At 42.3% G+C, this 17690-nt stretch overlaps 1 protein-coding gene across 2 annotated transcripts in view; it reads left to right on the top strand.

Moving 5' to 3' along the window:
* The window catches only part of Iqgap2 (IQ motif containing GTPase activating protein 2), a 264536-nt gene that overhangs the window by 127508 nt on the left and 119338 nt on the right, over positions 1-17690 (top strand). For both annotated transcript variants that reach the window (XM_076927203.1, XM_076927202.1), the window contains exons 4-5: positions 10138-10215; positions 14032-14108. In XM_076927203.1, coding sequence (XP_076783318.1) covers positions 10138-10215; positions 14032-14108 — 155 coding nt within the window. The remainder of the gene's footprint in view (positions 1-10137; positions 10216-14031; positions 14109-17690) is intronic.

Genomic DNA, 17690 nt, shown 5'->3' with positions numbered 1-17690 from the left:
ATTAAAGGCTATTTGGGTTCCTGACAGGCTAGTAAAATAGCAACTTATCCAGGTTTAATTTTTTTTTTTTAAGTTTTAGAGATTAGGAAATCTCTAAATTACAGAATCATAGAGGAAACCTACACACACACACACACACACACACACACACACACACACACACCCAGTCCACAAGACGAACCCACATTTTAGACTCTGTTGTTAAGTGGCTATTATTAAGACCAAGGCCTGTTAGTGACTCAGTATCATGTCAATGGATTAGGTGCCATCTCTCCCTGAAGGGAAAACTGAGGAGTTTCCCTCTGGCTTTGTGAGCGAAGACTCAAGTCTGGAGACAGACCCTCCAGGCTGACTCTTTTTTCTCTGGCACATTGTAGACCTTGGCGTCTGCTTCCACGTCAGCTCTAGATCCCTATGGCAGTAGCCTCAGGGGTACTGTATCAGACACCTCTAGGCATTAGAGAGCCCACTATCAAAATGAACAACAACTTCTCCTTGGAATGAGGACAGGTCTCTTTACATTGTCAGTCTCTTGTTATGAAACAGGATTTACAAGGGCCCAAGTAGATGATGATATTGTAAGTGAAGTGTCATAAGAGAGAAAAGTGTTTGGGTTTTGTCCACAACCCAGCAGGCCCTTGGAAGACAGAGCTGTGCAGAAATGATCTGAGCAAGGGGCAGGAGGAGGGAGGCTGCTGCCAGCTGCAGCCTTCTGTGCCACTGAGGTACAGAGAAAACAGGATGTGTAAAAACCTAGCCCTCACACCGGGCGGTGGTGGCACACGCCTTTAATCCCAGCACTTGGGAGGCAGAGGCAGGTGGATTTCTGAGTTTGAGGCCAGCCTGGTCTACAGAGTGAGTTCCAGGACAGCCAGGGCTACACAGAAAAACCCTGTCTCAAAAAACCAAAAAAAAAAAAAAAAAAAAAAAAAAACCAGCCCTACATGGAATCTCGGGAGAGCACAATTTTCATGACAGAAATTCTTAGTAGCTTTCCATGTTATCATAAAATTTCACATTAGAGTCTTTTGCTTTTGATATAATAACAAAAAGAGATAAACCTTCATGAGTAGATGATACAACTTCCTATTCTTGAGTCTTTTGGGGCAAGAGCCCACTGCATGGTCTCGTCAAGGGTCCCTCCATTGTAAGATGACAGTAAAGATGTTTAAAACATAAGGGATACCCCCCCTCACATGGATGTGGCACTTCGGTGTGCCATCTGGAAAACCCTACGTTCAGAAAACACAGGTTCCTACTGCAGCTGTAAAACACAACCTTCCTGTTAGACACACATCCCCAAGGAGGGCCATGTCCTTGGTGTCTCTCAGGCACAGTGTTAGGCAGAATGCTATGGTAGCCATTCACTTCCCAGTCTCCTTTTTCTGTCAGCCCGTCTAGAACCCTGGTGCCTTATTGATTCAGGGTGAGGAGGATGTCCTGGGTGCTATATCTGAGCCTTCCATATCCAAGTATTCCATTTGTAGGCAACTTCATATGCTGTGCTAGGATATGTGGCCATGTTATACGTGCTGTGGCATCTGTTACCATCTCTCTTGAGCACTTTGTAGTACAACCAGTTAAGCTTGTCCCAACTAGCTTATAAATAAACGAGACTCAGACTATAATGTTTTATTTGGCTTTGACAATTACTGGGAGAGTGGTAACCCCTAATCTACTCTTCTAACTGCTGCCCTGGCTACCTCCCCAGTGGTGTACCCCAGGTATGTGCTGTTTCTCCAGGCCACATGCTCATGGTCCATCCCCCCTCTCATTCTTCTTCCTCTTCTTCCTGTTCTCCTGCCTCTCTCCTCCAGCCAGGTCACTTCAAACCTGCCTACCTCTAATCCCTCCAGAAATTGGCTGTCGCCAATATTATTTAACCAATAGTTTTAACTCAAGGAATAAGATTTGCACAACAAAAGCTTGTAAATGCGGCAAGTCCCTCTTAGGCCTAAACCTTCAGGTATAGAATTTAGAATTATAACACATAGCAACCGACCAACCCTCAACACACCTCACAATAAGTATATGGGAAAGATTCTCTTAAGAGCTGGCAAGATGGCTCAGTGGGTAAAGGTAGTTGCTGCCAAGCCTGATGATTCAAGTTTTGTCCCTGGAACTCATATGGTGGCAGAAGAGAACTGGCTCCTGCAAATTGTCTTTTGACTTCCACACAAGTGCTGTGGTATATACAGGCTTGTACATATATGCACATACACACACAAATTAAATGAATGTAAAATAAGTTTTGGAAGATTGTTCTGTGCTCGGTCCATAGTGAATAGTGCAGGGGTTGGCCTCTGGGAGGGATTTGTGGAATAGATGAAGGGCAGCATGGCAGCTTCGAGGAAGCCAGAAGCCTTCCTTGTGTCTCTCTGCTTTCCTGTGTAGTAGTCACTTTTCTGTTGCTGTAATAAAACGACATGACCATGACAACTTACTAGGGGAGACAGTTTATTTGGCTTAGGCTTCAGAGGTGAGAGTTTGTGATGGCTCAGTAGAACCATGGCAACGAGAAGTGAGCATAGCAGCACGCATGGAAAGCCGAGAGCAGATACACCGGAAGTCAAGAACAAAGCAGAAAGGACAAACTAGAAATAGCAAGGCTTTGTGCTCTCAAAGCCCACCCCAGTGATATACTTTCTCCAACTCCCTAAAACTCCCAAATAATACCACCAAGTGTTCAAATGCCTTATTCAAACAATTGCATTCTACTCCCTGCCCCGAATACTCTTACAGCTATATAATAGTGCAAAATGCATTTATTTCAACTTCCAAAGTACCCATAGTCTTTCACAGACTGAGCACTGTTTCAAACTCTCTTCCCAGACTCAAGGCAATTTCTTTATTGTAACCCCCTATATAATCAAAAGACAAATTACATACTTCTAACATACAGTGGCACAAAACATGCATTGTCATCCCCAAAGGGAGAAATGGCAGCATAGTGAAGAAATCCTGAACCAAAGCAAGACAGAAGCCCAGCAGAGCAAACACCAAATACTATGTCCCGTGTCTGGGACTTTAATTTCGTAAGGCTTAGGTGAACCTCTCCTCCAGCTTTGCTACCCACAGTGAGCATCTTCGTTTTGGGCTTGCTCCACTCCCTTTGGGCTGCTTTCCTTGGCATATGTCCTACATCTCCCATCTCTAACATTTTGGGGTCTCCCCTGTAATCAGAGCTTCTTCATTTTTCTAGCTTCCTGCAATGGCCTTTTGGAGTCTTCAGTCAGGTACTCCTTGCCGCATGCTTCCTGTCCTCAGTAGCTCTCTAAAACTGCAGAGGAAGAAAACAGAGCCTCTTCACTCTTGCCTCCTTTATGCCTCTGCAGCCAGCATCATGTGACTGACATTGCCTAGTGTGGCTGCCAGCTTGGGACCCCAACCCACCTTGAACCACGTTAGCATCTGGGCTTTTATTCAGTTACTTTCTAGGAGCAGAAAACACCTTAGGCTGTTTCACAAGCTGAAAGCTTAGATAGGTGTGGTCTTGCCTTGAGAGTATCCCTCCCTTTCAACATAGGACATGCTTCTCTACTCACTGATGACGATCTGATCTCTTTCAGCACAAGTCATGGCCACAGCAATTGAGTTTCCTGGTATACTCTGTTTCTTTTCAGACTGTATATTTTATATTTCTTTGTATCTACTTGTTTGTTTTCATTGTAGACTTGCATAAAAGTGATTCATAAAACCACACAACAGATTCAATATTATGATGCCTTGGAATTGCCTCTGTCAAAGAAATTAGTCCATTTCTCTTACGTGTAGCCTCAGGCAAGTTCATAGGGCACAGGCAGCACACAGGGAGATACTTTGCCAAACTATCACAGGAATGCCATTGTCTTAGTTAGAGTTTCTATGACTGTGATGAAATATCATGACCAAAAGCAACTTGGGAAGGAGAGGGTTTGTTCCAGCTTACCAATCTCAGATCCCAGTCCACCATCAAAGGTAGTCAGGTGTTGGGGTCCACACTAGCCCCACGTTGGGGTGGCCAAAAACGTCGCAGCCCAGGCAAAATGTTGAGGCCCGGGCCAACCCACATTTGGGAGGCCACTGTATCCCAGCCCAAGCTGCCGCTCCGGTCTGCGGGTCGGGGTTCAGCAAGAGCGAGGATGAGGGCAGACTCTACCTAATGTCTGATGTGTCTGATTCTGTCTGGAGCCAAGTGTCTTCTACCTAATGTCTGATGTGTCTGATTCTCTGATCTCAGTCTGATTCTGATCTGTTCTGTCTATGCCTTTTATATGTCTCACTTCTAAGCCACGCCTCTAAGTTACACCTTTAATCATGCCCTTAGGTCTTGTCTCTAACTCTGATCTCTATACTTCTAAGTCATACTCTTAAGTCACACACCTTTAATCTCACACACCTTTAATCTCACGCACCTTTAATCTCAAGGTATCTAAACCAAGATTATCGGAGTGTGCTCAGGTGTTGTAGGCTATTGTAATTCAAGTCTCATGTCAGGGTATATGGCTCAAGATGGCTGCAAAGCTGATAGCCGCTTTCTGCTAAAAGTCGGCCCCCAACAGTCAGGGCAGAAACTCACGGCAGGAACATGGGAACAGGAGCTAAAGCAGAGGCCATGAAGGGGTGAAGCTTCCTGGCTTGCTCTTCATGTTTTGCTCAGCCTGCTTTCTTATAACACCCAGTACCACCACCCTACCCAAAAGTAACACCACTGACATGAGGTGGTCCCTCTCAAAAGAATTATCAACAAGAAAAAACACAGTAGTGTTTCCCATGGGCCAGTCTGATGGGAGCATTTTTTTCTCAACTGAGGTGCCCCCTTACAAAATGACACTCACCTGTGTCAAGTTGACATTAAAAACTAGCCAGCCTGGGCCTCTAGCCCAGCTTCTTTTAAAAATCCTTGCTTCCCTCTGGAAACTCCTGAGTCAGGCCTCTAGAGTCTACTTTGCTCTCTGCACCATCTTCCAGGTTCTTACAAGGACAACCCGTCGAGCCTTACTTGAAGCGCTAGTCTTCTCTTCTAGTCTAGTTCTGAAGCCTTCCACATTCCTCCCAAGAACAACATGGTCAGGCAACAGCTCATTATCAGGAACCGTTTTTTCAGTCACTGTTCTGTTGCTTTGAAAATACACCACAAGGAAGGCTACTTATAGAAGAGAGAGGGTTTATTTTGGCTTACCATTCCAGAGGGATAAGAGTCTATGATGGTAGGGTAGAGACATGGCAGCAAGCATTAGACAGGACAGATGGAATAGGAAGCTAAAAGCATATATCCTGAATGCCAAGCATGAAGCAGAGAAAACAAACAAGAAATAGCAATGCATTTTACTCTTAAAGCTCATTCCCAGTGACACTCCTTCAGCAAGCCCCACCATCTAAGCCTCCCAAACAGTGCCACCAACAGGGGGACAAGTCTTCAAATGCCTGAGCCTAAGGGGGACATTTCTTATTCAAGCCACTACACCTTGGAACTCACTCAAGGTGCTTAAAGCCTAACCTTCTGCGTCCTCTGAGGGCCTACTGCAGGGCCACCTGATGAGTGTGTACACAAACTGAACTCTTGCCCCTCACTGCTGAGTGGAGTACCTACCAATCTCTTAATTTTCTGAGGAGATTCACCTATAGGAGCGTCTTGTGTTGTAGTAAGGTCCGAGCGCCATTGCTTGAATAGACTGGCATAAAAATGGTAATGCAGGACACAAAGGTGAAGTTGTTCTAAAAGAGATGCATGTGCAGGTTAATATCTCTATTTGAAAGTCTAAACGCTGAAACAGTCTCGAGTCTGAAACTCTGAGAACCAAAGGGTTTTAGACATCAGAGTATTTTGGTTTTAGATTTTTTTTTTTTTTTTTTTGACTAAAGATTGTCAACTGATAACATCTAAGTAAATATTCCAAGGTTCAGAAAACTTTGAAGTCTGGAACATTTCTGATCCCGAGGACATCTGATAAGGGTCATTCCTTCTGCATGGAGTAGAGTTCATTTCTATGTGACACTCAGCAGCTCCTGCCCTGTGCCCTGTTCTAGGTGAGAAGAGCAGACAGTTCTGATGTTACAGTGTCTGTGACTGGATACGATATCACTATGCAGCTATGGATGGCAATGAATAGGAACTCGACTTCTTTGTTGGAAGATTTACTCTGAGATTAGAATGAGAAGAAAGCTATGTATTTCTTGTCCCTGCCACAAAATACCTTCTAAAATGGAGCTTAAGAAAGGCTTCATATGGGCTCCCAGTTGAGGGAGCAGTCTATCATGGTGGGGAAGTCACGGCGGCAGAAGGAGCAGATGGCAGGTTACACCGTGTCTGCAATAAGGAGGGAGGCAAAGGAGAATTGCTTTTGCCTTTTTATTCAGCCCAAGCCCTTCAGCCAGAGGAGATTTAGGGTGGGGCTTTCCATCTCAATTAACCTAATGCCGAAACTCACACATGCCCCGAGATGTGTCTCCTTGCTGATTCTAGATCTTGTCCCGTTGACAGTCAATGTTAACTATCACCTCATCCATGCATGGTCAGGGAAGAGTGCAGAAAGAATACTTTGAGATCGGTCTTAGTAAAAGACTCAGGTAATGGCTGTGGTTGAAAAGCTGAGTAACTGGTGTTTGTTCCCTGAGGGGCTACATCTTACCCACTGTCAGCAGCAGCATGACCAGTGTCTGGATTCAAAATTAGGGCTCTACAAAGAGCCTGTTCTACTTTAACAACTTCTGTTAGTATGATAATCTATCCCAACAAAAAGCAACTTAGGGAAGAAAGGGTTTATTTTAGTTCACAATACAAGGTTAAGGTCCAGCATGGGGGGGGGGGGGGGCGTGTAATCAAGGTGTCAGGAGCTTAAGCCGGCTAGTCACATCTCACTCATGAACAAAAGGAAACGAAGACTTGCATGCCAGCTATTCAGCTCATCTTCTCCACTCTCTAAGACACAAGCCCAGGGAATGGTGCTTCCCACAGTGGACCGGGTTTTCCCACATCTATTAACCTAATCAAAGGTGCCCCCATAAGACATGCCCATTGGTCCAACTAATATAACCTAGGTAGATAATCTACATAATCTCTCATTGATAGTTTCTTACTTGGTGATTAAAGACTGTGGTAAATTGACAAAGCTGTTCATCACAGAGCCTTTACTCTGAGTCTGTTACATCCAACGTGAATGCCATTTGGGGGTATCATGCACACTTGTACCCTCTGTTTTCCTCATCAAAATAAACATTGTGGGATAATTGCTACAGGTCTGGACTATCTTGTAGATCTAAAGTACTCTGGTTCTAATATGCAGGAAGTTAGATGCAAAGAAGATTTGAATAATTTTTCATCTATGTGATTGGAACAGGGTGAACTTCATTTCCTGGCAGGGAAACAGTTCAGTAATAGAAAGTGAGCACACACCTGTAATATGAAATTAGAAGAAAGAATATATTGTTCCACATGAAATATAAGCACGTCAGCTAGACAGAAGCATCTTTGGTTAAAAATAGCCATGTCATTTCATCACGTATTAATATGTAGGACTGATTTTTAAAAAAAAAAAAAAAAAAAGGTTTCTAAAAGAACTACAATGGAGGAGATTATTTTTGAGCCCATTTAGAAAACCAGCTTTCATGCTGATTGAAGAAAGTCCATAGATTGAGACAGTTCCACTCACAGAAACACAGTTTTTAAACAAATGAATACAGAGCTCTAGGTTCTGAAGTCAGTGTTTCTCAGATGTTTGAGCTGAGGAACGGAAATCTGTTGGAGTTCTGTAGAAATGCCCACCCTGTCAGTCAGTTCCCGTGTATGAAGCAAAGACCTTTGTCTGACCTTACATGTGAGGGAAAGTTTCCAGCCTAGCAAGGCGTGTCCTGGTTGTAATGGCTGACGCCCTCCCTCTGTGTTTTCAGCCATACTTTGCTGCTAAGGGCTCTCTCTCTCTCTTTGTTCTCATTGTGATCTCCCCAGCTCGGAATAGCATTGTAAGGCTGAGGAAGGAAGGCACAGTAGAATTTGCATCTTTTCTGAGATTACTTACCTAACAAGACCACTAAAAAAGAGAGATGGAATTTTTTTTTCACGACACGATTTGGGATTGTTGAAGCCCAAACCACTATTGCCAGAACTCCACCTGACTCAAGTTGTTTAATTAACTCACTGGAATAAGAAAAGAAATGGACACTCAGGACACAGTAAGGAGAAGGAGGCACGGTCTCAGCACAGATCGTGGCTTCTGCTGGGTGACGCTAATACAGACTTAAGAACATACAGATTAGTTTTCTTTTGGGTATTAACAGAAAGTGGTCATTTTTACACAGAAGCCTTTTACTCGTCATTCATAACAGAGACTACATCACATTCCACGATTACTGCATGTTAGGCTGGAAAACCTTTAGTTAAGCTGTGTGCAGGGGGCCCTCATCCACGCCTCCGTTCAGACTCAATCATTGTGTCTGTCTTGTTCTCCCATGGTCACAGACTGCTCTTCTCTAAGGACTGCTGGAATCCTGCAAACATTTATGCTTCTGCCTTATAAACAGATACTATGTCCTGACCATCAACAGAAAACTGACTTTATAGTTTCCTCTTTCTTATCTAATTTATCTTTTTTCTTCCCCCTTCCCCCACTCCGTTCTATTCCCAGCTGTTTTATAACACCTAACTGATTTCCTCCCTCTGAAGAATAACCAATCATTAGACTTCATGTTTTCCCGCCCTCCCCCCCCCCAACTGGGGGGGAGGGGGAGGGGAGGTGGGAAGAGTTAGCACTCAGAAGGTTTTACAGACCCCATCATGTATGGATCCAAGCTCTCTCGAGCCACTTAACTTTAAACGAATCATTTTATCTTCTTGACCTGCCTTTTCCCATATTTAAAAAGTAGAACTAGCCGTTACGCTGAAAGGTATTTGGAAAATTAGAAATAATTTACATCAAGTGCTTGAAACACATTGTGCAATCAAGACTAGTGAGTTTTATTAAGCAGTCATTGAATATTAATTTGCTTATGTTTTGTAATTTCTAGCAGCAATGAGAACACCTTTGATTTAGTAAACTATTCAGGTTCGGAAGCTCATAGAAGGCAGAATGAGCCAGTTTTGTTGAATGTGATTATCCTTTCATTGGGTGTTAATTATATAATAAAACTTGCTATAGTTACTTTTTTGCATACTCGTTTCAAATTAATGTGAAATAGATTATGTTCTATTATGCATTAAATGAAAAATGCAAGCTAGTTTAAGGCTCTTTCTGGCTCATTACTTGATATCACTTCATGAAGTGGCAGTCTGATTGGAACAGTAAAGTAGAAAGGAAAGACACACAGAAAGACTGTTTTTACGATGTAGAAAAAGGTCCTATGCCATTTCTGCTGAATATTTACTTCTTGTACAAAGCCAGGATTATTATTAAAATGTAAGTAATGTATATTGAAATTAGCTCTGCATTATGGTTTGTGCTTTCTTCTTTATATCTTCCAGGTTTTCTGTAGAGATAGATGTCCATGATCAAAACAGCCAGCCAGACAAACAGGCATTTAGCTTTAAAAAAAAAATCCTGTGTAGAGCTGGGTTGTGGTGGTGCATGCCTGCAATTCTAGCACTCAGAGAGCAGAGGCTAGTGAAGTGCCCCAAGTTTGAGGCCAACCTAGGCTACATAACAAGTTTTAGGCATACCAGAGCAACATAGTAGGGCCTAATCTCAAAGAGGAAGGGAGGGAGGGAGGAAGGAAGGAAAAAGGGAAAAAAGAAAGAAAGGAAGGAAGGAAAAAAACTAATAATCACTTAAAGTTAAAATTCCATCTAGTTTACTTGAAATTGCTAGACTTCTCAGTCGTAATTACGAAGCTCTTATGCCATGCGAACATGTACTTGTACATACATGTTTCACAAAACATGCCGAGGTGTATGGTAGACATTACGTGGTGTTTGAAATCCAAGTTCAGAATTACCTTGAAATGTGAAGCATAGAGACTAGTGTAGCCCATCACAGATAACGAGGGTGGTACTGAAAAACTGCCTAGTCTTTCTGTTGTGTCTGGATGAGTGTTATATGAACATCCGTGACTGTTCTTGAAGAAGCACAGTTGAATTGCATTCTGGTCATGAAAATATATATTGCAAATGACTCATTTTCTGTGTGATCTCATCTCCCTTTTTTTTTCTTTCTCCTATCGTTGTAGAAATCTGGCCTTCATTTTCGACACACAGATAACACCGTGCAGTGGTTAAGGGCTATGGAGGCCATTGGACTGCCCAAGGTAAGCTCTCCCATAGCATATGCTAACCCAGGAAGACAAAGAGTCAGTGCAAGGCAAGCGCCTCGCTTTGATTTGTCAGGCTGAGACGATGAAAGGCCGGGGACACATGTGGCAAGAATTCACAATGAAGTAGGATGCAGCTGCAAAGCACACAAGTAAAAGTGTGTCTAAATTAAACAAGGTTAGAACCGGCTTCAGCTGAGAGTTAACTTAAGGTAGTTGACTCATTTGGGTACATTTTCTGTAAATTATTGTAATTTGACTTTTTAAATTTTGTGTGTGTGTGTGTGTCTATGAACATGTGTCCACACATGCAGACACAGATGGGCCAGGGTGTGAGGAGGCCAAAGAACCGCTTTCAGGAGTCGGTTCTTACTTTCCAACCTGTTGAAGCAAGTTCTCTCGTCTTCGCTGCGTATTCCAGGCTAGCTGGGCTGTGGATTTCCAGGCAGTTCTCTGGCCTCCACTTCCGACCTCATCGTCAGAGTGCCGAGATTACAGCTGCATTCCACACCATCTGGCTTTTTATGTGGTTTCTGGGGATCAAACTCTGGTCATCAGGCTTACGGATTTGGTATTCTTTCCTGCTGAGCCATCTCCTTGGTCCACATTTTTTATTTTTATAATTATTCTTATATATCATGGTCTCACTTTAAATTTGAAAGGTTAGAGGCTTGTAGCTCATACTCCTAAAATAGATCTACCAAATAAAATTCAATCAGCAAGCATTCAGTCCTTGGTAAATTCAAAGAGAGAAGAAATAGGCAGATGGGGGAAATGAGGAAATTACACTGGGTGGAAACTGTAGGACTACTTTTATTTCAGAAGGATTATAGGATCACGGGAACTTTCAAAAATAGTTTGTCGCTGTGTATCCATCGTTCAGCTCCCCCAGAACTGACATTTTGTAACTGTAGAACCAACCATATTAGATAGAAATTGAGCATTTTATGTGTGGTATTTTCTTTTTCTTTTTTTCTTTTCTCCTTTTCTATTTTTTCATTTTAAATGGCAGAGTCTCTATGTAACTAAGGCTGCCCTGGAATTCACTGTATGTCCCAGGTTGGCCTCACACTTGTGGAATCCTCCTGCCTCAGCTTCTGAATAGTGAGGTTATCGCATGTGCTCTCCCCCTGAGTTAAAATTGGGGCGTGAATATAAACTAGAACACTGGCTTTATTCAGCTTTTCTTTTTCTCACATGCATTTGTTTGCAAGAGTGTGAGTGTATTGTTCTGGGTGTGCAGTTTTAGCCCATGAATGGATTTGTGTGCCCCCTACTGCTATCTAGACACAGTCCACAGGGAAGTGGGCTTTATCTTACATCCCTCCCCAGGTTATCCCTGGCAATCACTAAATGCTCTCCATCACTGCCATTTTTGTGATATTTTTTAATATTATTGGAATCATATGGTGAGCCACATTTTGGGGTTGGTTTGCTTGAGATCTCTCATGTTTTCCTTTGTGTCCAGGGCTCAGTCCTTTGCACTGCATAGTATGCACGGCTACTTTAAGGAAATGATTTATAAGATGTCATCTTGAAGACAAGGAGACAGAGGAAAAAGCTGGCCTATAAATACCCATGATATTATTTTCCTATTGAGCCAGGTTTGCTGGTAAATAAATATTACCCAAATAGGCTGGGAATACAGCTCAGTGGTAAAGCACCTTGCTAATATATAAGTCTCTGGGCTCAGTTCTCAAAAACACCACCATAAAAGGGCCTGGGGAGATGGTTCAGTGGTCAAAAACACTGGCTGCTCTTTCAGAGGTCACCGATTCAGTTCTCCGCATCCAAATGGTGGCATGTTTTCAACATCTTTGTACTAATGCTCTTTTTATGTCAGCCTTATTTTCCTCAAAATTCTCAACATTTAATTTTCATTCAAACTAGTCTCTGAAACATTAAATGCTGCTCCCTTCTGAACACTGGTTGCCACTTAAAAAAATGCATTAGTTTTGACTTATCAAGTGCTAAGTGAGGGATTGGTTGCTGAATCAACAAAGAACTTCAACTAGAAGTTTTCTTGGTGAAAAAAACATCTGACTAGGGCAGTTTCATGACACGGGAAAGACTTGACTGAATCTTTCCAAACTGTTTTAACATTGACTTTCGCCATGAAGTCTCTGACAGATGATATCATAGAGGCCAAGAGTGCCCTGGGCTGACTTTGTAGAGAACGGCTGTCAGTTCCTTCATTTATTTATTTATTATTTAGTGCCCATTCCATGTTTAGCTTCACACGAAGGGCTAGAGACATGGAGTGGCGTGTGACGGTCTGATGAACTAGAAGTTGACTCTGACTCTCTGGTGCAGGAAGGCATTTCCATAAGGACTTCCCAGCAGAAATATAAATGTAGAAGGTGCTTGTGTGAAGAAAGGGGCCTAGGGAGAGTTAGCTGTCAATACAGTGAGGTGTGAAGCAAGAACCAGAGTCGTTAGAACTTTAAACCCAAACACAGTCTTCTGAGTCCGAAGCCCTTGTCTCACCAACACCTTGACAGCAAATGTGTTGGGAGACAGCTGGAAGGGCATTGAGACTTCCCAGGCTGCAGACAGACATTTCTTCACGCACACAGCAGCCATGCGGTACATTGTTCGCTTGAGAAACACTCTTCTCTATTTTTTCCAATGTCCAGTGGAAAAATAGCACTTGAGTATCAAAGTACTACCATATGGTACATGACTTAATTTTAGTTTTAATGTCAAGCTATATAAAATATTTACTGAAAGCAAGTGATGATGATGTGCTTATCTTAACGTTAGAGACTTCGAGCTCAATTATTCACTTTTTTTCCTTGCTCAGAAATAAAAGTTTGGTACCCCGCTCTGCAATCTGTTTCTTATCAAGCTTTTAGCTTTAAACTAAGGGAAAAACCAGTGTGGGTGTGCATGTAAAAGCCTTGATGTTCAAACCATCTGGTCTGGTAAATCCATGTCTAGATGGTCATCCAGGAGAAGAGTCAGATGTTCTGAAAATATAGATGCAAGGTGTTCGGTGCAGTGACAGGGAGAGAGCGGAGAGCCAGATAAGCACTCAGCCATGGGGAGTGGTTAAGCTGTGGTTCAGAAATATGAGATTATCAGTATTCATCAGAAATTATGTACACATAGAGTAATAGAAAGGATGGAAAATATTCAGCTTCTAGTAAGTCCTTTCAGAAGGTTTATGCTCTGCATACACTGGTTTTCACACGTGTATAAAGTTTATATATATATAAATATATATATAAATATATATATATAAACTTTATACACGTGTGTATATATATATAAACTTTATACACGTGTGAAAACCAGTATATGTGTATGCATATATATATATACGTATATGTATATATAATATATATATATATAAAAGCATATGGAGAGAAAGAGAAGAAAGCACCAAGAACATACCAGGATGCTAACAGTCTGAAACATGGAGTATAGGTAGTTTTCCTTCAGACTTTGCATACTTTTAAGCAGAAAACATCTGCATAAATGTTCATGAATTATATATAAATATTCAAGATTTTAACAATGTAATAAAGTGGTCATTAAAGGTTTCCTTCTCAGGCTCACAGGTCACATGAGTGAGGATATTACCCAGCCTTCTAGAAAGGGCTGGTTGTGAGCCTCACCTCTGTGGGATTGGCCACTAGGGGGCGAGCCACCCACCAGGCAAGGGTTTATAGGCTGGGATTGCTCTATAGAGTTGAGGCAACCCTAGAGATCCTTCCAAATTTAAATAGCTATAGGCTAGCAATGACAGTCCTGGACTGGTTGGGGAGAGAAGTGAAACATAGTAAGTTCATTGTCTCTTTTGTTTTCCAGATATTTTATCCAGAAACAACAGATGTCTACGATCGTAAAAACATACCAAGGATGATCTATTGCATTCACGCACTAAGGTGGGGAAAATGCAGACAGATGTAAACTTCCATTTCCATTTAAAAGATCTTAAGTGAGTTTAGCAATCTCAAGAGCCTTAGAAATCAGGTTCCGTTTTAAATTTGTTGGTACAGAATTTAAAATAGTTGCTGCGCAAAGCCACCCTTGGGCTTGAAAACACTTGTGAGGTTTTTATTCAGTATAAAAGCCCAGAAAAATTAATAGAAGACCTAAGTGTGAAAAGGAGAGAATGAAACTGGAGACAGCGAGGACCCGTTAGGAATGTGCTGCTGTGCTTGAGTCGGGATATATGCGGATGTCAGGACATCAGTGAGCAGAGCCGTGGTCGCTGCGATTGCTGGAACGACTCATTAAGTTCTCCTCTTAAATTCACCAATAAGAAAACGTAACACAATTGTGATGTCTTCCGACTTTCCACTCAACAGAATTTACACTCTAAGAAGAAAAAAGAAACACGAGAGTTGTTTTAAATTTGATCAAGACATACTTACTGTTTTAAAGTGATCTTGCTTTTGGTGGTTTTTGAAAGTCTTGAAACCCTTGCTAATTCACAGATGAGTTTTCTTTTTTAATAACGGGCCTGGGAAAACTGGGAATTTCAGACGGCAGCCATCATGGAACCTCGGCTGTGGCCGTTGTCTTGTGTGCGCAGGTGAAGCTTGAGAGGTTTCATGTGTAATGAAGTTTTAAATTCCTTTACAACATCTGCCTTGTGTTTGTATCACTGGAAGTCATTTTCCTGGCAGAACCCTCTGTCTTGGGGTTTATATTAACTTCTTCCTGGCTTTTTTCTTCTGCAAAGGAAAAAAGTCTTCATAATAATTCATTACAAAGTTGGGCTTCTAGGGGAAACTTTGATTATGTCATAGGATTCAACCCCCAGCCCACCACCTAACCATCTTTTTTTTTTTTTTTGACTCAGCTTTGGAATATGACAACTGGTGGGATATGATAGAGGCTAAATGTTGGGCTTCTTGCTCTTTCTTCTCTTCTTTACATTTATTCCTTTATTATTTATTCTGGTGTATATGTATACACTCACACACGGGGTATGTATACTTGTGCCCCGCTACACACAAGAGAACGCTCTGGAACAGTGTACAGAAGTTGGCTGACTCTCCTTCCACCACAGTGTCTGGCGTGGTGGCAAGTACTGTTACCTGCTAGGTCGTCTTGTTGCCCTCTTTTGTGGAGACAGTATTATACTGTGCAGCTCAGGCTGGCCTCAAACTCTCTATCCTCCTGCCTCAGCAGATGAACTGAGACCAAGAACTGAGACTATGGACATGCCATCAGGCCAGGCCTAGTTGTTGTTGTTGTTGTTGTTGTTATAACTTAAAATATCTAAAAGTAAATAATTAAAATAAGGTATAATTTCTGCAGCAGGTAGGGAGCTTCTGACTTTGCTACTGTCTCTTCCTATGTAGCCTAAGGGCTAGTATGCCAATGGGACTTCCTTTGGTGATGGCATGGAAAGGAAGTTTGTTTTGTTTTGTTTTTTGTGATGAGGTCCCACAGCATGGCTCTGACTGACCTCTATAGACTGTAGGCTGGCTTTGAACTCACAGAGATCCACCTGCCTCTGCCTCCTTAGGGGAGGGGGGATTAAAAGCAAGCGTTACCACCACCCAGCCCAATAGGTTCTCTTAAAACTCTGTGTGTGGTTTTTTTCTGAGCTATTCTTTTGAATGTGCTGCTCAAGAGTTCCTCAGGGAGTTCTTGTCAAAGTTTGGTGCAGTCACTTAACGCTATGCATTAGTTCTGCTTTTATGACCTGCTAAACTAACCTCCCGTCATGTTCCTATATCGAACCGATGATCTCCAGATCCATAGCGGGCTCCCAGGGCCGTGTGTGTGTGAGCTTCAATTGATTTGCCGAAGTAGACACCTGGGCCAATACGTTCTCCAACTTACAAAGAGATAGCATGCTAAGATCCTTTCAGGAGAAGTCTTTACTCCTAAGAAGCTACATAGAATGGCATAGGGGTTCACAAATGTACATTTACTATAGTTTAAATAACAGCTTAATCAGCTCTGAAACAAAGAATGGGTTCTTTCTCATTTATTATTTCATGTATGTACAGACATCGATGTCATGGTTCTGGACCTTTATCAGTAACTCTTCATGGATGTCTTTGTGCCCTTTTGACATCCTGAAGTGGATACGTACTGTGTCATGTATATCATAAATATGACCACATTCTGTCATGGACAACTGTCCTTCACTATTCTCTGTCCTCACGTTATGCGACTGCCTCTCAGGAAGGAACGGAAAAATCCCAAGAGTATCTGAGACCTTTCTATACAGCTCCCCTCTGTGGTGGTTTAGAAGGCTGTCAGTCACTCCCAGGAGGCTGATATTCCTTGATGCAGGGCACGCTGGGGAGGAAGCTGGGGAACAGCTTTCAGGAATCCTCTAGTTACCGAGTACAGTTTGCTCTCGTTGCGGAGTTGGCTGCATGTGTTATCCTGGCTGCTGTAGCATAGCTGGAGTAGAGAGCTGTCCTTGCCTGGTAGAGAATTAGGCAGGTCAGAGGTTTTGATTATACCTCAGGGGCCAGGAGGGAAGGTTACTCCAGGCATCTTTGCTTCTAAGACCCTGACTTCCTTCTGGACTAGCCCATGGACTGATTGACCTACATATTCAGCTGTGACACTGACCAAACTTGTCAGGAGTCTGATATGGAGTTAACAACCCACCATCCCTGGGTTTCTGTCATTGCTTTCTTTCCCTGCCTGCCCCTTACCTTTTAGTCTGGTACCCGATCCTAGTCTCCTCACTGCCTGTCACCACTGACCTCTTTACCAACTTAGCTTGGCAGTTTCAAACTTGGCCTAACCGAGAAGGACTTGCCTTCTTGGTGGGTGGCCTCCTCTTTTTCCAAGGAAATATTTATCTTTTTTTTTTTTTCCTTTAAAAAAAAAAAGTAGCATAGTCTCGTTGTAGGGGAAAGAAGACTGGAAAATGTAGAAAGAATGTTTTTAAAAGAGCTAAAACAGTCAGTGTCGCAAAATCACGCAAAAACCACTGTTACTATTTTGGAGACTTTGGACTTAAAATCTGTATGGGGCATGTTTTCCTTTTGTGGCTTCTTTTTGAATGTTCTAAAACCTATGCAACAAAAAGAAAGCCATTCCGAAAGCCTAGCTGAGATACTACACTTTTTTTTTTTTTTAAATGTCTGGAGGCCCTTTTATGTACACAGAAAAACAGCGTGTGTCGGATGGTGCTCTGTTTATAAAGACATAACAAGTGACATTTAGCAACTGTTAAATGTTTAAACAGTTATAAGATTGGATATGTTGAAATGATTTAAACCATAATGTGATTGTGAAAACAAAGTGATTTCCTTCATTTCCCTCAAGCTCAGATGGACTGCCCTGTCAGGGTTAGACGCTCAACACTGCAACCAGCTGGGAAAGATCCAGCTTTGTTTTGCTCTTGTGTTCATTGTTCACACGCCCTAGGGCTGCTATTCTGTCCTGATACCCAACCTGAGGCAACACGATTTCAGTGTCACTAGAAATCAAAGGGCACACCTTTAAGTCTAGTATTTGACCTGGTCCTTGTTGAACATGGC

The sequence above is a fragment of the Arvicanthis niloticus genome, chromosome 29 (assembly GCF_011762505.2).
Source record: "Arvicanthis niloticus isolate mArvNil1 chromosome 29, mArvNil1.pat.X, whole genome shotgun sequence".
Classification (NCBI taxonomy): Eukaryota; Metazoa; Chordata; class Mammalia; order Rodentia; family Muridae; genus Arvicanthis; species Arvicanthis niloticus.
This window is presented reverse-complemented; position numbering and strand designations above follow the sequence as displayed.